Source organism: Tyto alba, unplaced genomic scaffold (assembly GCF_018691265.1).
Source record: "Tyto alba isolate M040663 unplaced genomic scaffold, T.alba_DEE_v4.0 Super-Scaffold_1, whole genome shotgun sequence".
NCBI classification, from domain to species: domain Eukaryota; kingdom Metazoa; phylum Chordata; class Aves; order Strigiformes; family Tytonidae; genus Tyto; species Tyto alba.
In genome coordinates, this window is record NW_024881261.1 from 38623483 (window position 1) to 38648363 (window position 24881).

Here is a 24881-nt window from a genome sequence, read left to right on the forward strand (position 1 = left end):
GGTGTGGCTGGATGCAGGGCGAGGGACTCGGGACAGCGGCCCTGCGACGGCCACCGCCACAGCACCCTGCCCAACGGAGGTTTTATTTTGGGATGGAGGTCCCAGAGAGGGCCAAGACCGCAGCCACGGGTTTTGTCCCCCCTGGGTGGGTGCCCCACTCCCCACAGACAGTATTGCCCCGCCTAGTGAAACCACAGGGCAGCCCCCACAGCACAGCCTCAGCCCCCGCCGCGGGGATCCCATCAGAGCCACTTTTATTGTGCAGCGGAGCGCCGTGCCGAGGCGGCCCCAGCCCAGCGCTCAGTCCAGCGTCACCCTGCCCAGGCGTCCCGCTCGGAAATCCCGCAGGAACTCGTAGGCAGCGGCCGAATAGTTGAGCGTCGTCACGTTGACGTTCCCTGGAGGCGGGGGGGGGGGTTGTGTGTGTGCAGAAAGAGGAGTCAGCAGAACCTGGCTGCTGCCCCAGGATCCCCAAAAGCCCTGCGCCCCAGGCAGCAGAGGTTTCCCCCCCGAGACTCACCCGTGCCAGTCAGCACCTTCACCCTTTGCACCCTGCCCTGGGTGAGGGCCACCTGCCTCAGCACGGCCTCGATGTTGTCGCAGGCCTCTGCCAACTTGTAGCGCCGCACGTACCTGCCAAAGGAGGCAGCTCACACCCTGCCGGCGTCGCTTCCCCCCACCCCAATATCCCTGGGGACACCTCCACCACCCTCTCCGCTTCCCCCGCCCGCTCACCCGAACTGCTGCTGCTTGTTCAGGGTGTACAGGAGGTAATCGGCCATGATGTCTTCCCCCACCAAGTGATCACGGATGGCTCCTGGAAAAGAGGGTCAAGGCCCAGCTCCCCCAACCCTGCTCCGAGCCCCCGTCACCCCTCCCGCTGTCCACGTGCCACCCATGGGCACCCTCACAGTATGTGCTGGCCTTGGGGGGGGGGGGGGGGGGCCATGAACAGCAGACCCCCCCACCCCAGCCTCAGGTATCAGGCCCAGCTGGGGCTCAAAGCCCCGTCTGGGGAGTCTGCCCCGGCCACAGCCTCCACCTCACCGCACAGTGCCAGCTTCATGCCCGTCTCCATGTCCCCCAGCCTCGGGGGCAGCACGCCAGGCGTGTCCACCAAATACATCAGGGGCTTCTCGCAGACCTGGGATGGAGAGGGAGGCTGTTAGGATGCACGGCTCGCTAATTAGCGCCACAGGTTCCCAACGTGGCTACCAAGCAAGGCGCTGAGCTCTTTCCTTAAGGTCTTGCTGGAAAGGGGACCCCAAGCGATGCTTTGAGATCAGCTCTGCATGCCTCGAGGCTTTCCGGATCTCCTGCGAGAGGACGCAGAGAGGCAGGAGCCAGCACCCACCCGTGGGGACAGTACCTGGATTCTGGTCAGCACCGCCTTGGTGATGCCCGGCTCGCCGCCAACCGCAGTGGCCTTCCCTTCAGGGAAAGGAGAGACACAGTCAGAGAAGCGAGCGACGACCTGCCCCGCCGCCCACTCCACGGCTGCACCAGTGCCTCCTCCCCGAGCCCAGGCGCCACGGACAAATGCCCTTTTTGAGGTGCAGTACCCTTCTTGAGATGCAGCCTCCGCAGGGAGTTGATGAGCGAGGACTTGCCCACGTTGGGCACGCCGATCACCAGGATGCTGTACTCGGTGCTCTGGAAATGAGGAGGACCCGGGCAGGGAGTGGCCGGTTATTGGCCACCGACCTCAGGAGCGACAGGCAGCCACCACAGAGAAACAACCTGACATTTGCCGGTGCCTCCGGCAGCCGTGCGAGCATCCCTCCAGGTGAAGAGGGAGGGTGACCTACAGACAACCACCCTGTTGCACGCCCGCCCCTGCGGCCTCGCTGCCACGTCTCACCTCGACCCTGTGGTAGCGCGGGCTGTTGCTCACCAGGTCGGCAACCAGGGGAACGATCTGCGGAGAAACAGGGAGAAAGGGCTGTGACTGCCGTTCTGCGCCCGGGCTGGCAGCAGCCGCTCGCTCGGAGGAGGCGTTGGCAGGAGGGTGAGCAAAACAGGGGCCAGAGCAGCGCCTGGGGCGCCTTGAAAAAGCTGGGAATGAAGATGGCTCTGGGCCGGCCGGTGGCACCGCGTCGCAGCGCAGCACTGGGGCCTCTCCGTGGGGCTCGGAGATCGGCACGTGGCTGCCAGCAGCAAGAAGGGCTGGGCAAAGGACTGCCGGCCCGTTTACCTTCTTGATGTTGCCGTCATGCCGGCTGTCACTGAAGACAACGTGCAAGCATCCCTGCTGCTTCAGGCGCTCCAAGACCGTCTGGAAAGGACAGGCAGAGGTAACCGCTGGCACCTGCCTGCAGTGACACCCCCCCAGCCCGGCCCCGGTGCTCACCGGCTGCCGGCGGGGATCAGCCAGGTCCATCTTGTTCAGCACCAGGACGCGCGGGCGGATGCCCAGCATCTCCTGCAGCATGGGATTGCGGCCCGACAGCGGGATGTGAGCGTCGCTAAGGAGAGCGACAGCGCGCTGGTGCGGGGAGCAGGTACTGGGGGGGGGGGGGGGAACCCACCGATCGCGGGGGGTGGAATGGATGGGGCTGGTGCAGAGCTGGGGAGGGGGACGGGAAACTGGGAGAAGGGGGTGAGCTGGAGGCGAAGCAGCCAGGAGGGGACACACACACACGGGGCGGGGGGGGGGGGTTAAGGTCCTGGCTCCCTGGGGGTATCCGGAGGGGGGGGGGGGTGAAGAGCCGTGCTGGAGGATATACGAGCGTCGTGCACCTCGATGAGGCAGTCGGCGCGGCGAAGGGAGGCCCGCATCTGCCGCAAGCCTGCAACACAGCGCTGGGTGAGCGGCGGCTCCGGGAGGAGGAGGAGGAGGAGGAGGAGGAGGAGGTGGGTGTCTGTGTGTGCGACCTCCCGCCCCTCACCTTTCGCCATGTGCCCCGGGAACCAGGAGGCCACATCGCGGCCGCCGAAATCAAAACGCTCCCGGAAGCCTCCGGCCGCCGCCGCCGCCGCCCGCCCCCTCATGATGGCGGCGGCGCCGTCCCGTCCCGCTGCGTCACTTCCTGCCATCTCCCCGCCCGCGCTATGGCGGAGCCGCGGCCGCTCGGGCCTCCGGGGGTTCCGGCGGCGCCGGGTACCGGCGCCACGGGGGACACCGGCGCCACGGGGGACACCGGCGCCACGGGGGACACCGGCGCCACGGGGGACACCGGCGCCGGGCCGGACCGCCAGCCTGCTCCCCCCCCGCCGCCGCCGACAGCCCCGCAGCCGGGCCCGGCCCAGGCGCCGCTGGACGACACCCGCTTCCTCATCTCCAGCACCAACTGGTATTAACGCCGCAGCCCCTTTTCCCCACCGGATCCGAGCCGGGGAGCCACATCCACCTGTGATAAGTAATAGGAGAATTTTGCTTTCGCTAAAAGTAATTAAACAATTACTTCTTAGGCTAAAGCTATTATTAGTACAACGATCCAAATTTTAAGGAAAAAGTCACATCCACCTGTGATAAGTAATAGAAGAATTTTGCTTTTGCTAAAAGTAATTAAACAATTACTTCTTAGGCTAAAGCTATTATTAGTACAACGATCCAAATTTTAAGAAAAGTAAAAGACTTTACTACTGGGAAAAGGGGGGAATTGATCTGAGGAAACACCAACCCAACAGCCCCCCCTCCTTGGGATGCTCACCAGATGGTCCATATCACAGGGCGGTAACTCCTTTGCAATGGAATGAGAAAGAACAGAATGGGCCATCTCTGGTATCCCTTGTCCTTGAGATAAGAGGGGAACTGAAACCACTGAGCCAGAAAAGACAAAGGAGCTGCAAACTGGCCCAGACTTGAAGGATAAGGTGTACAGACCACAGGACTGAAGAAAGAAGATGGTAGAAGAAGCCAGGAGAGGTGCCAAAGGTGTTGAAACCGGCAGCTGGGTGGATAAAAGGGGGTTTGAAACTTAAACAATTTGGTGAGTCTGGACGGAGCTGTGACTCCTCGGCCACCCCAGCGCTGCATTTGCTCTCTTACCTTAATAAAGATTCATTAATCCATATTTGGATGTGATTGGCCTTAATCTACCTATAACACACCCACCCCCGGAGAGAGAAAGGTCTCTGCGCCCCGCCGCCGGGGAGGTTTGTCAAGAAATGAAGGCACAGGTTTTATTTTCCAGCCCCAGGGCCGAAGAGCTGGTTGAGCCGCTCGGCCTCTCGCCAGCCGGAGAGCAGGGCGCCGTGGGTCGTGGAGTAGAAGGTGCGGTGGGTGGCCTCGCCGGCGAAGAGGAGCTGCAGAGGCTGCGGCGAGGCAGGAGGTGAGCGCCGGCGGCCTGCCACCACCCCCAGCCCAGCGGGGACGCCGGCTCCAGCCTCACCCCCCTGCCCTTCGGCACCCCCGCGGATGCGTGACTGAGGAGCGGGCGCCTTCTTTCCCTTCGAGACCCATCCCGTGCCGCGAGGAACGCCAGAAAGTGGTTGGGAGGAGCTAGGTCTCCCCAAATCTTATGGAAACGGGGTTCCCCCCGCCCCCGTGGAGCTCAGCAAAGCGGGGTTTGGTTGGTGACCCGAGCACCGGTGACCTCTGAATGAAGGAGGAGTGGGGAATGCCACCTCCCTGTGCTCCTCACGGGGTGTCCTGTTCCCAGCCCTGTCTGTCTGTCCCCATGCCTGGGGAGGGGTCCCACTCCCCCCCCCCCCCCCCCAGCTGCTGCATCTCCTGGGGCAAAAGCAATTACCCTGAGGTCCTCTGGGTCCTCAGGCAGGGGCTGAGCCAGCACATCGATGTCGTCCCCTGAGCTGCCGACCGCCACGTAGCTGTAGGAGCCCCGGGTGTAGGGAGCGCTGTGCCACCGGGACCTGAGCACGCTCCTGGGAGCGGGCAAGTCCGGGTTCCCTGCGGGCGTGGATTTTAGGTGGGATCCAGAAATCCCATGTGCGCGTTTCCCCGGCGGAGAGGGGGGGTTGGGGTGATGAGGGTGGTACCTGTTAGTGTGCGGAGGACGTGTGTCATAGTGCCAAGCACCACCGCGTCGCTCAGCGTCTCCATGTACTCTGATTCCTTCCCTGAAATGAAGCCGCAGAGGACGTGCCCGTGCCTGGAGAGGGAAGATGGGGCTGAGGGCTGCCTGCTGACCCTCCCACTGCTCACCATGCCCTCCCTGCTCTCAGAGTGCCACTGCCTCACGGGCCACCAGCGACCCAGAGAAGGTCTCGAATCTCCCAACAGGACCGAGATGCTCCTTCAGTTGCCTGGAAGATGCCCCTTTGCTGATGCTCCTGTCACCTACTGCTCTGGCGGCTGGAGGACCACGAATCCAATAAGCTTCTTGAACCAGTTGGCCTCCAGGTCAGCACTGGGCTCCTTGAGGGGTGACTCGTCCTCCCACACCGCTTCGAGGAGCTGCTGCTGGGGTTCCCAGAAAGGCTGCTCGAACTCCAGGAAGATCTTGTTGTTGGTGCCAAAACCCAGGCGGCGAATGGCCTCTGCTTTCCGCTCCGGCAGGGGTGGCTCGAAGAAGTCCTGGTGGCGTTCCTTGAGGAAGCCTGCAGGCAGAAGATTGGGCAACTCTGTTCTCCAGCCTCCTAAAGGGGGTCTGAGGTGCCCTCCCCTCCCCAAACCCCTTCCCGGCCTCCCCTGGTCCCACCGGGGCTCCCCTCCAGCCCATGCCAACCGGTTGGAGGGGGCGGGCAGGCCAAGGAAAGGAGCTGGTGTCCTCACCCAGCGGGACGGTGATGATGACGTGGTCGGCGAGGAAGGCGTCTCCATCCTCGCACTCCACCCGGACGGGGAAGTCCTGGGTTTCATCCCCTTCTTCACGGAAGGACCCTCTCCACCGGATGGTCCTCACAGGCTTACTGAGCAGGACCGTGCCCTCCGGCAGAGCCGACAGGATGTGATCGGGCAAGCTGCTGTAGCCGCTGCGGGAGGAGGTGCTGATGGGGATGGGGTGCCCCCTCAAAAATGCTCTTCCGTGTCCCCCCGCTCTGGAGCCAGGTGCTTACCCAGGGAAGGTGCAGTCCAGGCCGGGCAGGGAGACGTACTCCCCGAAGGGCTCCAGGGCCACCAGGTCCATGCTGTGGGTCCCACTGATGCAACACTCCAGCTTGAGGCAGGCGGCAAGGATGGCCAGCTGGAGCCGCCGGTCGTCCTCGTCACCCCCCGCCAAAGTGGGGACCCTCCGGGCGATCTCCGCTCGCAGGTACTGTCCCACGCTGGGGGCTGGCGGGTCCTTGGCTCCCCGAAAAGCGCGAGCAGAGGCCAGGAGGGCGTCGAAGAGGTCGCGGGCTTCGCTCACCGCCTGGCGACTCAGCGCCCTTCCCGAGCTGCCGTAGGTGACGGAGGGCAGCGGGGGGTGTCCCCCCGCCTCCGCCCGCTGGTTCTCCTCCCGGGCAGCCTCGGGGCCCAGCAGGCCGTAGCGGGTGGCCAGGCGGAAGACGGGGTTCTCCGGCGAGGGGCCGTGGATCCAGTGCGCTCCCATCTCCACCAGCCCTGACGCTGAGGGGGAGGTGTCACCCCAAGGCGTACGCGTGGCGGGACCCCCAAAACGCCTCTCCCACCCCCCCCCCCCCGCGGTACCACCCCCCCCACACCCCCCCCCCCCCCCCCCAGCCATTTCCCCGTACCGAAGGGACGGGTGTGGACGCGGCCCCCGGGGCGGGCAGCCGCCTCCAGCAAGCGGAGGGAGCCGTGGCCGCGGAGCCGCTGCGCGGCCCCCAGCCCCGCCAGCCCGGCGCCCACCGCCACCACCCGCCGGCCCTCCATGGCGCCCGTCACCGCCGCCGCCGGCCTGGGGAGCACCGCCCCCTCCGCCCCGGGACACGCCCCCTCCAGACCCCGCCCCCTCTAGACCCCGCCCCCTCCAGACCCCGCCCCATCCAGACCCCGCCCCATCCAGACCCCGCCCTGTCCAGACCACGCCTCCGACTCCGCCCCCTCCGCTCCAGGCCACGCCCCACCCCTCCACACCCCGCCCCCTGACTCCGCCCCCTCCGCGCCAGGCCCCGCCCCACCCCTCCAGGCCCCGCCCCCCGAGCCTCGTGGGCACGAATAAATCTCTCCCGCCCCAAAACTATCCGGCATTTTTTTTTTTTTTTTTTTTTTTTGGCCAGCGATCGTTCCTGCCCCAGTGCTGCCTTTGGGGTGTATGTGTGTGTGTGTGTGTGTGTGTGTCTGTGTCTGTGTGCGGGTGTATTCCTGCCTCCTGCCCACCCCGGCGGTGTTGGGGGCATGGGTACCCCCCCCGGGCAGGACCCACCGTGTCACCCGACCAAGCTGGGGTCACCCCACTGCTGCAGGCAACTGGAGTTTCTCCCTGCTGCCCCCCCCACCCCGGGTACGGGCAGCCCCGGGAAGTATTTACGAGACGGGGGTGTCGGAGCTGTGGTGCAGGCTCCTGAAATCCCCGTTGAACGTTTGTTTCCGAGGGGTTCTCCCCGCCTCTGGTTTTCTGGCGAGCAGCGGGGTGGGACTGCGCACCGCCATGGGACACCAGGCTGGTGGCAGCTTCGTGGGGGGACCGTGGCCCCGCGACCCGGCCCCAGGGGCATTTGCTGAGCCATGTAGATGTCCCCAGGGACCTCCAGCCACTCAGCCTTGGGACTAAATGATGCAGGCGAGCATCCGGCTTGGCCCAACTGAGCCCTGAACCCCCTCCAGATGCGGACATTCCACCTCCCTGGGGACCTTTACGGGGAAAGAAGGGTTCCCCACATCCAACCTCAACCCCCCTTGAGCTGCCAGCAGGAGCCAGGGCTCCTCCTTGCATTGCCTGTTGCTGCTGAGAAGGGTTTGGCCTCATCCATCCCCTCCACCCCTGCTTGTGCTGCGATCGGGGGGCTGATCTCAGACACCCCTGGCTCCCGACGGCCAGACCCAACAAGCCCAGCTCCCGCCCATCTCCCTGTGTGTTGGGTGCTCTAAATCCTGACCCACTGGGCTGCCACCGTGGGGGGCACAGCAGGGTCCCCACCTCCCCCTTGCGCAGCCCAGGATGCAGCTCCACCATCACCCCGGGGCCCTTCCCAGGAGGACTGCCTGCCCTGTGGCTCCTGCCTGCCCCGACGCCTCGGTCAACCCTGGTGTTGCCCTGCCTGCACAGTGCCACCGGTCCTTGAGGTGCTCTCAAACAAGGAGGACAAACCCTGATGACCAAGTGATGCGTGGGAAGCACCATCGCCACGAGCGCGTCAGGCCAGCAGGAAGGAGGGGGAGCAGCAGGGGATGTCCCACCACCTCCTCAGGCTGTCCCAGCCAGGAGAGAGGGGCCAGGCCACCAGCATCTCCCTGCGGAGTCCCCGCTTTACTGGGACCCCTCCGTTATCTCCAGGATGCCGCTGTAAAGGCACCCAGGGGCGTCCAAACCCCAGATGAATTCCCAGTGGTTCCAGTCAGAGATGTGGACGTAGGTGACGAGATGGTCGATGCAGAGCAGCAGCAGGCAGACATCCCTCCAGTCAGCCACCCAGTCCTCCCCCCCCCCCGCCCCGATCACACCGTGGTGGGCACGGGCATCTCCCCCACCCGGTAGGAGGGAGGTGTGTCCTGGAAGGGACACAGGGGGCTCTGAGAAACCGCTGTCATGGTCAATCCCTGCAAGCCAGCCCGTCCCCGCACCACCCAGTACAGCCCCTGGCATCTCTAGCTGCCAGCATTGCCGCTGCAGCCTCCTACCTGGTGGTACATGGCTGGGTTTTTGCTGCCATAGTCAAAGGCTTTGAAATCTCCCAATTTCAACATCTAGGAGGAGAGAATAGACCTGCAGCGGGAGGCCAGTGAGCACTGCTGCGTAGGTCCATCATCTCCTGGCCTCCTCGAGCGGCCACATCACAAGAGGGTGCTCACACGGAACATTGCAGGAGAAGGTGGCATCCCTGCAAAGCCAGACTTCCCACGTTTTTTTTTAAAAGGGCGATGCTTTGACCTCCAACTCCATGCTTGTCTCTATCTATGGGTTGGCAGACCAAGGTATTTCATGCAACTCCTTGGCTGTCTGGTGCAACGCTCGTCCCTTTGAAAACCTGCTCATCTCCAGCTGTGTGTGCAGGATGCTGCTGGAGGACTTCACGTTGGTGAGTTTTCCTTCAACAACCTGATCGTCCTTACCTTCTCACAACAGTTCAGGCTCAGAGTACAGACACGTCAGTGAGCCCAGTTACTATGAGAGTCGCTTCTATGCTAGGGGTAAAAGCTCAGATACCTGCACAATAGTTGCATTGATTAAAAACACCTTTTTTGCCTTCTCCACTACCTATAATTTGGTTCTGTAAAAAGGCACCAGCGTGGGGGTCTCCAGCCTGACCCAATTTCCATCAGGGTCAACGCTGCAGCAGGTTGCTCAGACTGGCAGCATCTGGCCCTGTCACCTCCAGGGCCCCTTTGGGCAGGGGGAGATGCTGTTGCATCGCCCTTCGCCTCCCCATCTCCAGCAGAGCAAGCCCAGCTCCCCTTGTATGCCCTGTCCTCCACCCACCATCACCATGGTGTCACTGGACTCACTCGGCTTTGGAGATCTCTAGGGGCCCCAAACTGGTCCCAGCATCCAGCTGTGACTTCCCCATCCCTTCCTTTACCCTTCCTGGCACAGCCTAAGGTGCACACCTCAGTGTTCCCTGGTCCCCAGAGTGGCCAGGGCAGCTCATCCTGCATCCAGCTCCTCTTCCGTACACCTGATTTCTTGCCTTTTACTTTCTCATCAACTGCTAATGTCCAAGATCCCTGAACTCTCATGTCTGCCCTGGACACACCAGACTCTCAGGGAAGGGACCATCCCAGGGGTGGAGAATCTGTGTTTCAGGGAACCTACCTGGGCCTAGTGTATTACATTTTTGACAGATGACCTATCCGGATAGTGGGATGTGTACACATCCAGTCGCATCTGCAAGGAAACATATTCAAGCTATCACTGCTTTCCAATGGACAGGAGCGAGGATGACAGTTGCCAGATGATGCATTTCCCAAACCAGCCACTGCTGACTCATGCTGCTTGGAGAGTTGGGTCAGGTTTAGGAATATAATTTTCATTAAAAAACGGTTGCTCTGAGACAGCTCCAGGAGTAGAATGGTGATGGAGAACGAGGTACCCCCGGCTCCTGGAGATACCTCATCTGGGCTCAGGGACTATGCTCAGGACATTAGTGTCTACCTGTGGTCATCCAGAGGCTGCTTCAGCAGACCTGATGTAGGGTGGGTAGCAGCAAGGGCTGCACCCCAGGGGTGCTGGTGGGAAGTAGAGCTGGTCTCCATGACAGGCAGCCCTAACTCAGAGATACTATCAAGTGACACGTGGCCATGGACATTCACCCAGCTGAGCCGTGGGACTTTTCCTATCTGGAGAGGAGAAGCAGCGAGAGAGGGATCTGGCAGAGGGACACGCTTGGCCCTTGCAGGATCTGCTTGCCCGTGAGGCTGGGCAGGCTGTTTGGCAGGGAGGGGACAGAGCGGGTGGTGGTGGGGGGGTCCCAAGCGGTGCACCCACCATGTTGAGGTTCTTCTCGTCGTAGCCTCCCAGCAGAAAGAGGAGGTAGGCACGGGGCTTGTGCAGCAGTGGCTGCCTGCACAGCTTGGGGAGAAACCTCCACAACTTCCTCACCCACAGCGAGGCGTCCGTCCTGCCAAGCAGAAGCTGCAGAAGCAAAGGGCAGGGTTGATTTCTGGCATTTCCCTTCCTGCAGCCTAGCCCTTGGACTGCCTCCCCTGACCTGCTTGTGGCCCTGTGGGCTGTCCCACCAGATTAGGCTGTGAGGGGATGCGTGGCACCGAGTGCCCGCAGGGGTCAAACCCATTTCTCCTTTGCCCTCCTGCCTCGCTGAGATGGGTACAGCTCGTTGCAGGTGGTGATGCTGATTGAGTGCACACCAAGGAAATCAATACTCTGGACTCTTCTCTTTCCTCCCACGTCCCCCAAGCATTTGATTAATTTTTCACTGTCATTAAAATCAACACAGTAAAGCTGTTCTTTTCCAGGTGGTCTGTCTGGCAATTCAACAAGCGCCCCTGTAGAAAGACCAGTTTCCACACCTGAAGATCCCACAGTTGGCAGGCAGGCATGCACTCAACAAAGTGACTCATGCAGGACTGCACCTGCACCTGAATCGTGTCTCTGCTTAGAAATCAGCAAGAATTGTTTTCTGCCATGTCAGATAGCCCTGGGGACTGTGTCTGGGCACAACCCCTTTTCCAGCACCACTGTGTTCAGGGGAGGAGAGCATGGAGTAATCTCCTACCTGAAGCATCTTGGATTGCTTGTCCAGAAGGAAGGACATTTTCATGATGGGATTTTTGGCATGCTTCATTGTCACTGCTGGAGCTAGGGCAAAAAACATTTTGATTTTCTGAGCCAGTTCTGGCATGGATGAAAACGCAATGAATGCTGAGGAAACAGAAAAACAACCTGAGACTTGGTCGATCTTTCTTCAGGTGCTTAATCTAGGGGTTGACTTGGATCCGCCGCCCAGATCTGTTTAGCTGACTTTATCTCCAGTTAGAAATCTGGGATCTCTTGCCACCTTCCTGCTTAACATTAGTACTAGAGATTTCCAAAAGGAGACAACGTCTTTATTCCTATGGTTAGAAGTGACTGACAAGGCATTTCGACAACTTCCACTGATGGGAAGTCCTGCCCCATTCACCAGGTGAAGGGAACAGCACTGTTATCTTCCATCAACCACTGCTAAGAGGTATCATTGTCACAGAGATTATCTCATATCCCTGATAGCCCAGCCGATGAAAAGAAGCATCACACATTTCATTGGAAAGCAGAAGCTGTGACCTCCGTCCAAAATGCCTTTGGTTTTGAAGTGGAACACTGCAATTTGGTTTTCCAGGTTGAACTATAGCTGCAGCAGGGAGCTTATTGAGGTCACCAGGAGCTTTCTTACTACCCTAAGAGCATGGTGGGCTTCCCAGATGTCTTGTATGAAAAGCATGGCTGTGTGGGACTTCTCGCTGCAAGACACCTACCTGGCCTGCCTGCTCAGCAGCCCACAAAGGTGGGACCTCTCTGCTTTCTGCTTACAAACAACCAAAATGAATGTTTTCAGGGTGGTCCAGGCAGTGTGATGCACAACACCTTCTAACGCACTGATTGTGCAGCCCTGCGAATAGCCAGCATAATACATTTCCTTCTGTCCAATCTTCTGCAGAACAAAGTCGATCGTGGCTAGGAGGTCATACATTGCCATTTCATGAAAGCTGAAACACAGGAGTAGTGTGTTGGTTATCAGGTAACACCAGGAGAGCAAACTTACCTGTGAATTTTGGCTGCCTTGCATTGCTCATGTACTGAAGGCCTTAACATCTGTGGCTGATTTTCCAAGAGAAAATTCCTATGAGCTAGGAGAGCCCTGTTCTGGGTGAAACTGCACAGGGTCTGAAGGCATCCCTCCTGTCACGGCTTCAACCTTCCCTGAAAGGGCTTAGTCCCCCCATAACCATGGTTAGTAGTAAACAAACTGGGCAGAGCCTGGCCAGCTGTGCATTCAGGTGCAATACACAGCAGCTCGGCAGTCCCAGAGCTGGCTCTTGTCTGGATTACAGCACCAGCTCTGCTCCTAGAGATGCTCCTGCCCAGAACAGAATGTGTGTTGGGTTCGTGTGTGGCGGGGTTTTTGGTAGCAGGGGAGGGGGCTACAGCGGTGGCCCCTGGGAGAAGCTTCTTGAAGCTCCTCCAGCTCCAAATCAGACCTGCCTCTGGGCAAGGCCAAGCCAAGCACCGACGGTGGCTGCGCCTCTGTGATAGCGTAGGTAAGAAGGGCAACCTGAGAAGAGGAGTTGGAGTTGTGAGGAGGAATTGCAAGGAGGACACCTAAGCAAACACCAAGGTCAGTGGAAGAAAGGAGGAGGTGTTCCAGGTGCTGGAGCAGAGACCCCCCTGCAGCCCGTGGTGAGAGGGCAGGCTGTGCCCTGCAGCCCGTGGAGGTCCACGGTGGAGCAGATGCCACCTGCAGCCCGTGGAGGAGCCCACGGTGGAGCAGATGCCACCTGCAGCCCATGGGGGAGCCCACGGTGGAGCAGATGCCACCTGCAGCCCGTGGAGGAGCCCACAGTGGAGCAGATGCCACCTGCAGCCCGTGGAGGAGCCCATGGTGGAGCAGGGGGCTGTGCCCGAAGAAGGCCGGGACTCTGAGGGCAGCCCGTGCTGGAGCAGCCTGTTGCTGGGAGGGCTGCAACATGCAGGGGTGACCCACGCTGGAACAGCATGGGAAAAGCTGCAGCCCGTGGGAAGGACTCACATTGGAGAAAGTTTGTGGAGGACTGTCTCCTGTGAGAGGGACTCCACATTGGAGCAGGGGAAGAGTATGAGGAGTGCTCACTCTGAGGAAGAAGAAGTGGCAGGACCGACCACACTCCCCACATCCCCTGCCCCCTGGGCCGCTGGTGGGGAGGAAGGAGAGAAATTGGGAGCAGATCTGAGCCTGGGAAGAAGGGAGGGGTGGGGGAAGGTGTTTTTAAGATACGATAATGCTTCTCACTGTCCTACTCTGCCTATTAAGTGTTATTGTTAGTGCCTGAATTAAACTGTTGTTCTTTTTCTTCCCCTAACAAAAGTCTGTCTTTTGCCCATGACCGTAATGGGTAAGCCATCCCTCCCTGTTCTTATCTGAATTCCCGAGCCTTTTGCTTAATTTTCTCCTTCCCATTCCTGAGGGAGAAGGGGTGAATGAGCAGCTGCCTGGCGCTCAGTTGCCCTCTGGGCTCAAACCACGACAGACAGAATGGAGTACCAGTTCCTGCCCATGTGCCTCTTAGTGTGATAGACTTACTTTATTAGATTTTTCTTGCTGGAAGCATGTTTATGAGCTTGGGAAATCCAGAACTGCTCTGAAGATCAGCTCTGGAGTGGCAGTAGCAGCTTCAAAAAGCTGTTCTTGGGGACAAGGTTTCTGTGGGCAACATCTAGGAGAAGGGGGAGGTGGTAATGATGCTTGTGGGCACCTTACTGAGGGGCTTGGCTGGAGAGGTCCCTGCAAAGGCCCCAAGGTAGGGCTGCTGTCTCCACCAGATGGGTGTCCCCATGCAGGCAGCAGTGCCCTGCGCTCTCGGCAGGGCCAGGCAGCTGCAGGGAGGTGTTGGCACCATGTCAACAGGCAGGTCTGCACAGGTACCTCCATCCTCCCTGGGTGCATCGCTGAGAGGTCTGGGAGAGGCAATACCCAGGGATTAGGAGCTCTGACTTGCCTGCTTGCAGGCACCCACCTCTGCCTAGAGGTTAGTGACAGGCAGAAAAAGTTTGCTGTGCTTTTGTAATCTGCTCCAGCCCACCTGAAATCCCAGAATTCAACCTGGTCAGCTGAAAGGTGTTGGTGTTTCTGGGACCAGCTTGTCCCCCAATTGTTTCCCAGCCAGACTTCAGAGCCAGAGTCTGCTAGTATGAAGCCAAGGCTGTTGTTAGCCAGATTTTCCACCCAGTGACTGCCTTCTCCAAGGTACCCATGCTGGAGAAACACGACTGGCTTGGCCCCTGGATGTGAAAGAAACAGCACATTTAATTGAACCAGATTTTCTCTATTTACTCATCCCAAATTCAGGCCAATAAATCTTCTTTCTTGCACTGCCAGAGGACATAAAATGTGCATTTTAATGATATTTCCCAGTGAAGAAATCCTTGGTGTAGTTGTCTTGTGGTGGTTTCCCTCATTGTCTCAGGCTGGAGAGCTGTGGATGTCCCTCCTAAGCCTTTCAGACCCCAGGAGCTCATCCCCACAAGCTCAGTGTTGTCCCCGTGGCCACTGACAACAACCATGTGAAAGTGCCGATGTACAGGCTTGTCCCTGAGGTCATTCAAACCCAAAAGTCACAGATTTATGGGGAAAAAATTAAATGAGGAGCTCTTTTAAGATATGCCTGCACTCTTTGAGCCTTCCAAGTCTCTGCTTGATACGAAAGGGTGTTGCTGTGCTGCACGCACGCTTTCCTGTGATTGCTAAAGTCTTGACTGTAAATTGGAGCAGTACTGTGGATTTCATAGAATCATAGAATGTTTTGGGTTGGAAGGGACCTTAAAGACCATCTAGTCCCAACCCCTGCCCCAGGCAGGCCCCCCTTCCCCCAGCCCAGGGGGCTCCCAGCCCCGTCCAACCTGGCCTTGAACCCTTCCAGGGAGGGGGCAGCCACAGCTGCTCTGGGCACCCTGGGCCAGCGCCTCACACCCCTCACAGTAATTAATGTCTGCCTAATAACTAATCCGAGTCTCCCCTCTGTCAGTTTAAACCTGTCACCCCCCATCCCATCCCCACCCCCTGATCCAGAGTCCCTCCCCACCTCTCCTGTCCCCCCTTTAAGCCCTGGGAGGCCGCTCGAAGGGCTCCCCGGAGCCTTCTCTTCTCCAGGCTGAACCCCCCCAACTCTCTCAGCCCGGCCCCCCAGGGGAGCTGCTCCAGCCCCCCCAGCATCTCCGTGGCCTCCTCTGGCCCCGCTCGAGCAGCTCCGGGTCCTTCTGCTGTTGGGGGCCCCCGAGCTGGCCCCAGCACTGCAGGGGGGTCTCCCCAGAGCGGAGCAGAGGGGGAGAATCCCCCCCCGGCCCTGCTGCCCCCCCTGCTCTGGCTGCAGCCCAGGGCACGGGTGGGTTCTGGGCTGCGAGTGCACGGGGCTGGCAATTCCTTACCCACTGTGTGATCGATCCATCAAACCCATGTCTCTCCGATTTAGAGACAAGGATGTTGTGAGAGACAGCATCAAGTGCCTTGCACAAGTCCGGGTAGATGATGTCAGTTGTTCTTCCCTTGCCCACCAACTCTGTAACCCCGTCACAGAAAGCCACCAGATTCCTCAGGCCCGATTTGCCCTTAGTGAAGCCCTGTTGGCTGTCACCAGTCACCTCCTTATTTTCCACATGCCCTAGCATAGATCCAGGAGGATCCACTGCACGATCTTGCTGAGCACAGAGGTGAGACTGACTGGCCTGTCATTCCCTGGGTCTTCCTTTTTTCCCTTTTTAAAAATGGGGGTTATGTTTCCCCATTCCCAGTCAGCAGGAACCTCACCGGGCTGCCACAACTCCTCAAATACGATGGATAGTGGCTTAGCCGCTTCACCCGCCAGTTCCCTCAGGGCCTGTGGATGCATCTCATCAGGTCCCATGGACTCGTGCACCTTCAGGTTCCTTGGATGGTCTCAAACCTGTTCTTCTCCTACAGTGGGTGATTCTTCATTCTCCCAGTCGCCACCTTTGCCTTCTGCGACTGGGGCTGTGTGGCTGGAGCACTTGCTGGTGAAGATGGAGGCAAAAAAGTCCTTGAGTACCTCATCCTTCCCCATGTCCCAGGTAACCAGGTCTCCTGTTTCCTTCTGAAGGCCCACATTTCCCCTAGTTTTCCTTTTATCACTGACCTACCTATAGATTCTCTTTTTGTTGCCCTTGATGTTCTTGCCCAGATTTAATTTTACCAAGGCTTTGGCCTTCCTAACATGATCCCTGGCTGCTTGGAAAGTTTCTCTGTATTCCTCCCAGGCTCTCTGTCCTTGCTTCCACCACCTGTAAGCTTCCTTTCTGTGTCTGACTTTGTCCAGGAGCTCCTTGTTCATCCATGTAGGATTCCTGGCATTCTTACCTGACTTCCTCTTTGTTGGGATGCATTGCTTCTGAGCTTGGAGGAGGTGATCCTTGAATATCAACCAGCTTTCTTGGGCCCCTCTTCCCTCCAGGGCTTTATTCCATGGTGCTCTATCAAGCAGATCCCTGAAGAGGCCAAAGGCTGCTCTCCTGAAGTTCAGGGTTGCTGTGCACCCTCCTCGCTGCCCTAAGGATCTTAACTCCAGCATTTCATGGTCACTGCAGCCAAGGCTGCCCTTGAGCTTCACACTCCTCACCAGCCCCTCCCTGTTGGTGAGAACAAGGTCCAGGACAGCAGAACAAGGTCCAGCATAGCTACAAGGTCCAACATAACAACATTAAATGCTTTCCTGGCCTGATAAAGTTCACCTGCTTGTTATGTTAAGGTTTGGGGGTTTTTGCTGGCTTCCTTGTGAAATAGAGCTGTACCTCTGTTCCTAGGATTTTCTCTCCCGTGAGGAATCCTGTTCAGGGTGACGTAATATCCATCATGAGTCAGGACTTCATACTCCTCACTGGAGTACCCTCGGTGGCAGATCATTTGGCTCTGGGGAAAGAAAAACCCATGTGGAAAGCTTTCCGTAGCTGAGGCGCTCATTCGACTTGAAGACCGCAGCCCTCAACCCCTGGGATGCCTTTGCAAAACCAAAGCACTGTAGCAGCTGGGACATTGCTTTTCCTGGGGTGTCCCTGGATCAGCTGAGGACTTTTTTGAGAGAGGATGCTCTGTTCAAATCCCACTTCTGCCCCAGTGAGATGCCCAAGGGAAGCGAAGATGCTCAGCTGTGGGCTTGTGCCTGTGAACAGGAGGAGAGCTGGAGGCAGCAGGGCTCCCCTGCAGCATGTGGCAGCACAGGCATTTGAAATGAAGATTGAAACCAAAAAGATTTACTGACAGTTGACACCAGCAGCAGAGCATGCCGTGTCACGCTCTGAGCTGATGCGCGGAGCAGATAAGATGGCAGGGCATATCGAGCCTGCTGGGCTGGGCTGACTGGAAGAGCAATAGGACAAGCCCCGGAAGATTTGTCTCAGGGCCTCCAAGGCTCTGCCTGAACTTTATTTATGCTGAAAACTCCACAAATTGGGAAGTTTCCATCTGGTGAAATCCAGCTACGATCCTGGCTATACATTGCTGTATGCTCTCTGTGTCACATGACTGGAAGAAGAGATTAATTTCTGCAACTTTACTGCCCACATCTTGGGTCCATCTAAACCCAACTTCAGAGACTTTCAGGGCTCACCTGGACATGGCCCTCAGCAACTTGCTGCAGCTGAAGGAGAGGAGCCATGCACAACTTTCTACCCTCCGGAAAGATGTCTGATCAAATCCAGGAGGGGATTAGTCCCTTCTCTAACTGACCTGCTGATAATTGCACTTAATATTGCCAGGAGGAAGGGGATTCCTTCAGAAAACAGGGCTTATTAATATGGTGTGGAGGCAACGTCATATTGCACTGCTCAACAAAGCCAGCACACATGGTGACCTGACCCCTCTCCACATATATACCCTCCATCCCTTTCTCCCCCAGTTTATTGTCCACAAACTTTCAGACTGAGTAGAAATTCAAAGTTCTCCTGACTTACAACATTAATGAAAAAATTTCAGGACTTATAGCCTTTCTCTGCTTGATGGCATCTTCTGAGGTACCAGGTGCTTGTATCAAAATCAGGATTGCAATAAACAGCAACATCTTGTGTCTGTATAAAATATTATTGTTATTATTATTGTTATTATTGTTGTTATTATTATCTGTTTCTACTAGGTTATGATAGGTTAAGTTCCTTATATGTCTGAAGACTATAAATCATGGTCTGAGGTGGGGAAGCAGAGGAGATTCCCAATTCCAGCTTCCATTACAGTCCACTCAAGGCTCTTCATATTCCTCTGTACAGACTGGATCTGGTACTAGGCAAGACCCATTTTTACATTTTTAATGGTAAAATTAAGAGAAACAGCTTTATAATGCAAGAACTAAAGCGATAGAAAATACCATCCAGCCAGTTGTCATACAGAGGGAATTAATCCAAAGTAAGAGTTTATGCTGTGGAAGGAACACATTTAGGTTGGCTGGGCTATGCCTATATCTATGCTTTTGCTGTTTCTCTATTGCTTAGATTTTGCACCCAGAAGCCACTATTAACAGAAGGATCCTATGGACTGAAACTTGTAGAAGCTCATAGGAAGACTATTTATTAAATATGTGTAGCCTGAAAAAACCCAGAAACCTTTATGATCACCTTAGAGACTTCTGTCCCAAGCAGAAATCTAGTTTAAATATACACATTTAATATAGAGATTTCTAGTGCTTTTCCAGGATCTTAAAAATTAGAGCTGAACTTCAACTTAGTAGCATGAGTTGTAAATCCTCTCACCAGCCATCTGGTTAATCTCTACCTCCCTTCTTCCTCCTCCCAGTGCGTCTCCCACACTGTGAGACATATCTGCCCTTTGAAATATTCCCAGTAAACCTCTCTGGTATTATCAAGAAGCAAGTTACCAAGAAAAAAAGCAATCAGTGCTTTTCACCCTTGGGATAGCTCCAACACAAATCTGAATTACGCAAAGGAAAATACATTACCAGGCAGAATTCACTGTTGTATCTGATCAGGCTGGTGGTGTGAATGATGGTGGCTCTATCACCACCAGCATTAAAAAGAACATGTTGTGTCAGAGCCCTGCTACGTTGGCGCTATGTTGGATCACATCATGTGTCTTCGTCTTCCAATTAAGTGATGTGCACGCTTATCTGTAACTTCCTCTGCTTGGCTGTGTGGTCATGGTTTTCATGCTTGCGAAGTGTCATGATTCCAAAACCAGCCGGAGTGATGTGACGAGTAATTTCAGCTATGGAGTTGCATCTTAAGCTCATGATAGCTGCAGTAAAAAAAGGCCAAAACTTTTTTTTGTAAAGGCTCATTTCATAACTCCCAAGGATTGTTTGGAATGCCTCTTAGAAGAGTTCCTAGGACAATGGAAGGACTTGGGCTCCACCAGCTTCACAGGGCCTCAGGAGCATGCTGTCCTCTGTATGAGAGACACCCAGTGATTATACCACTCTTCAAAAGTGACATTGGACCAGGCAACCTCCACATAGACCTTACGCCCAAGCAGTACTGTATTTGCAATTGGCAATTTGCAAAACCTCTGCAAAGTGTTCTGGAAGAGCACCAAGCTTAGCATCTTACTGACGGACGGCAGAACGGAGGAGGAGAGCTTGGGCAACTCCTCTGTTTTGCTGAAGGGACAGGTGTTGCACAGAGTAAAGGTGGTCATTCTCCACCTCCACCCGTGACCTTACAGCCTACGCCTTTCTGTAGCTGCTTGGTAGCCACCTAAAAGACCAAGCCTTCGGTTGACTACCAGGTGCTCTGCTTGAATATACATTTCCTGGTCATGGATTAGGCTCTGATGTTCATACCAGCCATAGTCTATGAGCAGCAGTATGAGTGTTGTGAAACAGCCCAAAACATGAATGTGTTACTCCATCCGCCAGTCTGTAATTTTCTACCAGCGCCGCAACCGCTGACACAAAGGGACTGTGTGTGTGGGTGCTATCTTCTTGACAGCAGGTGTGGCCAAAGCCTTCACTGTTTCATTACCTTACTTCTGTCTTTGTGTCTACTTTGGGCTTCTGAAAATGTCTTCTCACTCCTGTGAGCACAAAAATCCCACTACGTGAGGTGAACTTTACAGGTTGTGTAGAGGACAATTCCAATGTATGTCCCAAGAGGAATTAAAAAGCACTCTACGGATGGAGAAACCTCTACCCAGCTTGTGTTTTTCTACTCTACCATCAGGTTTCCTTCAACAACATCAAGGCAGACCCTCACTTTTTACCTTGTATGGTTAGCTACTTCATCCACTGTCAAGTCTGCTGCCTTCTACATCCACTGAGTAGTAGCTATCTAGTGGAGGTACTGAGTACTAGTACTAGGTACTAATAGAGGTTGGAAAGGCAGCAGTGACTTCTCCGGCATCCTCAGGCCATGGGATAAGACTACTGGAGCCGTGTATCAGTGCTGCGGCTAGCGTGTGATTTAGCACCAGGATCTTTCAACCAGAACTGTGGTAGGAAGGAGAGAAGTTGCTAACAAAGAGCAGCTAGTTTTTTTCTGAGAAACTCTTATGTAGCTTAGTCAAAGGAAGAAATGAAGACATTTGAGTTACTCAAAGTTAGAAGACCGGAGCTGGGTGTTTTGACACATAGGTGCAAGTTTAGGTGGAAAGAGCAGTACCATCATGATACTGCTGTGATTGTACACTTAACAGAATTGTAAATAGTCACTAGTATTAATCTATGGTGTCCAGACCCCATAATACCTGTCAGGATGCACAGTCAAATATTAGATAAACCACAGTCACGGGATGTTTTTATAGTATTACGGGAACTAATGTAAGAAAACTCAAGACTGTTTAGAAACAGAAAGGTATTTTATTTACCTTTCTAACCAATCAGTCTGTACTGATCAGCACTCTCGTACACACATTCTCAGAAGGGCCAAAATGTGTGTATCCACGTGGACTGGCCAAGGTCACACGAGTGTGACATGGAAGGCTAGAGTTGCCAGCTACTGAGTCCTCCATATGCCTTCTGGATCCTGTCTGAGGCTCAAAGGCCAACTCTTGACCTCTAAGGTCCTTTAGGACCCCAAAGTTACTATGGTATGGTGTTTTGCTTCTGCACCTTGCTAATTTCACGTGTCATAAATACTAGGCAACATTGCTGCTGGGTGTCTTTCATTTTCATGTTTGAGATATCATAGGACTATATCCCATCCTGCTGTTGGGATAACGGGAAGAGAAACTGCCCATAAAATGTGCCAGATCCCCACTGCTGTCCTGTTAACTGGTGCGGGTCTTCTGCTGATGAGTCACCTTCTCTTTGTCACATCACAGTGCAAGCAACACATTCCTCAGTGCTTATCAGTTTGATTGGTGTTGATCATGTCCTTAGCTATCAACCCAAACCATTCCTCTAACTCCTGCTCTGGTATTTTACCCAGTGCTTTCACACATGCACAATCTGCCAGACTATGCCCAGGATCCTGGTTGTTAACTTTCTATCTGTTGCCTCTTGCCAAGTACAAGGGTAAGCCAGTCACAAGCAGGGAGATGCTAAACTAGTGGTCGTGTGGTCTTGGCATCTTGAACTGGGAAAGAGAGTATCATTCTGATTTTAGCAATGAGGGAACATCAGCTCTTCTGTAATTCCTGCCAGATAAGCATGATTCCCTTGCAGTGACCTTAGAGAACTTTGCTCAAGTAAAGAACATGATAAGGAAAGCAGTGCTTATCTGGTTGTACCTCTCCTAGTTGAAAACTCCTCAGCTAGGCTGGGATATCTTCAGCATCTCTGATTACACTTTTAGTAGGGGTTTTACTCATGCTAGAGTTGCATAGTGAAGCTTGATGAAACAACAAATTCTCTTCACACCACCTCGCTAGAATTGTTCATGCAATTAGTTTAGTCACAATAGTGAAACTGAATTAACAAAAGCATAAATGTTCCTAAATATTGATTGCGAAATAACTGAGATGTGGTCACCAGTAGTTTGTCTCAGGTAATTCTTCCCTTATTTCTTTGTTCAGAAAGCGCTGGAGCAACCCTGAACTTCTTGTACTTCTCTGATCTCTCTTCATTGTACAATGGACTTTAAAGAGTATTTTAAAGCTAAAAGAGTTTAGTTTGTTCACAAACAGATATGGGTCAACTTCAGCAAACTTTCTCAATAAAGAAATACTAACATTTTTCAAATTTGGTATCATAGTGCTCTTAGGCTTTTTTCCAATGCATTGGAGAAAAGCTGATTGGGCTCAGCTTAGCCAATGCCCTGGTCAGGGCTACTAGGGTCCTTCAGGGAGAAGTAACAAGTCCCACACGACATTGTCCAGGGTGAGAAATGAAGACCAACACAGGCTTGTGAAGAGTGCTGGAGGTAGTTATATCTGATCATGATTTTGTCTAACTGTAACTTTCCGTGGCCTCATACTGTTCCCATCTGCCTAAAGTACCAATATATGAAAACAGAGATCTTGAAGAGCAGTTACTGGGTCTCTTTTCTAAGCATTCGTCTAACAATCTCAAAAGAAAGTTTGGAAATAACATAGGAAATAACACAGAAATTGCTCATAGTTCCTGAAATAAGAAAGCGACATGTCCTCAACTAAATAAAACTCTGACCCTACTCAGCAATGCTGGTGACTGCTAGAAACTTTTGTCAGGCTTGCTGTTAAGGATCAAAAAACAAAAAAAAGGCAGTACACCATCTGACATAGATTGGTGAAACCTTAATCTGGATGAACCCTGGTGCAAATCGGTTTCTAAATAACAGAGTAGGACAGTATGTTGCATAAAACAGACACCGAAGCAATCCTAGGGTTACTTACAAAAGCACAACTTCACTTTAAGCACGTGCCTGTGCCTAATACTCAAGCGGGAAGGACACCGTACTAGACGTGCTCCCCACCTCTTCAGTGTGGACACAGCCTGGAGCTGACCATGTGCTCCACAGTTCATGCGTGTGATGCCATTCTTTGCACTGACTGTGAAGATGATAGAAAATTATAGGTCAGCAGACAGGGTGCAACTACTGTATTTAGAATGGGACGTGACATGGTTTTAAGCCCTTCTGGCTTTGTGTGCTGTACACAAGCAGATTAAGAATGGCTTTGCATGAGCACATCTGGAAGAAAATTAAGTGGCTGAATGACCAGCAAATTCCACAGGTGTAGGTGTATGACTGAGGTTGGTTCGCTCATCCATGGAGAGTAAAAATGGAGCAGTGCTGTGCCATGAGTACATTTGCCACGGTGGTGGAGGCCTCATGTTGTGTTGTGAAGTCTAAGGGTGAGAAAGTAAGTTGATCTGGACCCTGACATCATGGACTGATATCCCAGCCTGACCATGGAGCTGTGTCATCACCACGGACCTGTCTAATGACTTTTTACTTGCCTGACAGATTTGAGACATGCAAGGTCTGCAGTCCCAGAAAGATCAACACAACTACTTGCCATGTAACTCAATCTGTTTATTGATCAAGGCAATCCCAGATGACAGAACATCACAGTATTTATGCTACAAGCATGTTGATTATTTGCTGTTCTGTTTGCTTCCAAAATCCAGCACTTCAACCATTGTTGATCCTTTAACAGGAGATGGGAAGCAAGTACCGGTGACATAGGGAACAGAGTGCTTCCAGCACCTGATTTAGAGAGAACTTCACCAAAACACTCCATCATGGGAAACTGCCAATGAATGGAGATAGTGCAATGCAAATATTACATCAGATAATTACAACAGTGGCAGAAATATTATAACCTGAACAGAAAGTGAAAGGACTAAACCCTGCAATTCTTACAAATGTTCAGAAGTAAAAAGTTAGTACTTTTTAATTAAATAAGTTCTTGCAAGCTTTTCAGAAGTCTGTTGGGGAAACATCTTGCCAAGCTTTGGGTGTTTATTTTCAAGAACAGTAAAGTCTTCTTTTATTTTCATTGATATCCATGGCATGAACACAGTGCAGTCCTGTAAGAATGCTGCTCCAAGGCAGAGCCCTACAGTAAATAACTACTGACACAGAAAAAGATATTATCAAATCACTGTCACTCCAGAGAGATTGTATCTAACCTATAGCCTAATTCTTGCACCCTGAGATTACCTTATCCTGTCCTGTTGTCTTCTGTGGTCAGTTCTGCCTGTAAGGATGGAAAGTGAAACACCTTTGCAGCTGGTTCCCTCTGATGATAACTCAAACAGAGCCCACTGCTGTTGTCCTACAAGGGTGCGCACCAACGGCCGTGTCTCACCATCTCCAGGCACCTGGGTGAAACTGTGCTGCTAACACCCACAGTCTGCCCCTGGAGAGCAGCTGTGCTGGCCTTGATACCCCTCCTCACCCTCCAGCCTGCCCTCTGTGACCCACCGCTTCCCCACAGTGCGGGGGGATGCTAGCTGAGTTGGGGGTGGTGGGCATCTGCCAGCATCTCAAGCCACTGAAAATTTTCCCTGAGCAAGGGGAGTGTTGGACATGCAGCTCTCCCTCATCTGCACACAGCAATACGCCTGTGCTGAAAACCCCCGTATTCCTCCGGAGGGTTAGGGCAGTACAACCACACAGACCCCAATGGACCCCATCTTACTAACATTATTATTATTATTATTATTATTATTATTATTATTATTATTATTATTATTATTATTATTGTTATTATTGTTATTATTATTAATATTATTATTATTATCATCATCATCATCATCATTATTACTACTACTACTACTACTACTACTCCTCCTACTCCTACTCTTCCTCCTACTACTTCTTTTACTACACATTTCTTTTGGGGAAAGAGGGCCTTATCCTTTGCCCTGC

General features: G+C 54.3%; 2 protein-coding genes and 1 pseudogene across 3 annotated transcripts; all 3 read right to left on the reverse strand.

The window, feature by feature from the left end:
• Positions 1 to 4: 4 nt before the first annotated feature.
• Positions 5 to 7205, reverse strand: MTG1 (mitochondrial ribosome associated GTPase 1). Of its 2 annotated transcripts, none has more exons than XM_042791086.1 (11): positions 7191 to 7205; positions 2889 to 3147; positions 2725 to 2789; positions 2195 to 2455; positions 1862 to 1918; positions 1563 to 1653; positions 1370 to 1431; positions 1048 to 1144; positions 736 to 817; positions 521 to 633; positions 5 to 398 (listed from the first exon to the last, which is right to left on the reverse strand). In XM_042791086.1, the coding sequence occupies exons 2-11, from the start codon at positions 3034 to 3036 to the stop codon at positions 301 to 303; spliced, it is 1074 nt and encodes a 357-aa protein (XP_042647020.1). In that variant the 5' UTR covers positions 3037 to 3147; positions 7191 to 7205; the 3' UTR covers positions 5 to 300. The 2 variants fall into 2 exon arrangements, with proteins under 2 accessions (XP_042647020.1, XP_042647017.1); XM_042791083.1 differs by lacking the exon at positions 7191 to 7205 and having other exon boundaries at positions 2195 to 2275; positions 2351 to 2455; positions 2889 to 3141.
• PAOX (polyamine oxidase) lies at positions 4017 to 6769 on the reverse strand. Its single transcript, XM_032986678.2, has 7 exons — positions 6583 to 6769; positions 5962 to 6454; positions 5678 to 5877; positions 5247 to 5502; positions 4942 to 5054; positions 4695 to 4852; positions 4017 to 4257 (listed from the first exon to the last, which is right to left on the reverse strand). Exons 1-7 carry the CDS (start codon positions 6719 to 6721, stop codon positions 4126 to 4128), a joined length of 1491 nt encoding a protein of 496 aa, XP_032842569.2. The 5' UTR covers positions 6722 to 6769; the 3' UTR covers positions 4017 to 4125.
• A 1053-nt stretch (positions 7206 to 8258) lies between the features above and the next one.
• LOC104360880 lies at positions 8259 to 17049 on the reverse strand (annotated as a pseudogene).
• Positions 17050 to 24881: the final 7832 nt, after the last annotated feature.

Coding starts and splice junctions, on each gene's coding strand:
- MTG1 (XM_042791086.1), bottom strand. CDS start 3,036: ATGGCAGGAAGTGACGCAGCGGGACGGGACGGCGCCGCCGCCATCATG. Junction 2,790..2,888: donor CCCGGGGCACATGGCGAAAG/GTGAGGGGCGGG, acceptor GCTGTGTTGCAG/GCTTGCGGCAGATGCGGGCC. Junction 1,145..1,369: donor CGGTGCTGACCAGAATCCAG/GTACTGTCCCCA, acceptor TCTCCATCCCAG/GTCTGCGAGAAGCCCCTGAT.
- PAOX (XM_032986678.2), bottom strand. CDS start 6,721: ATGGAGGGCCGGCGGGTGGTGGCGGTGGGCGCCGGGCTGGCGGGGCTG. Junction 5,055..5,246: donor GTCCTCCAGCCGCCAGAGCA/GTAGGTGACAGG, acceptor TTCCCTCTCCAG/GCACGGGCACGTCCTCTGCG. Junction 4,853..4,941: donor CGTCCTCCGCACACTAACAG/GTACCACCCTCA, acceptor CCACGCCCGCAG/GGAACCCGGACTTGCCCGCT.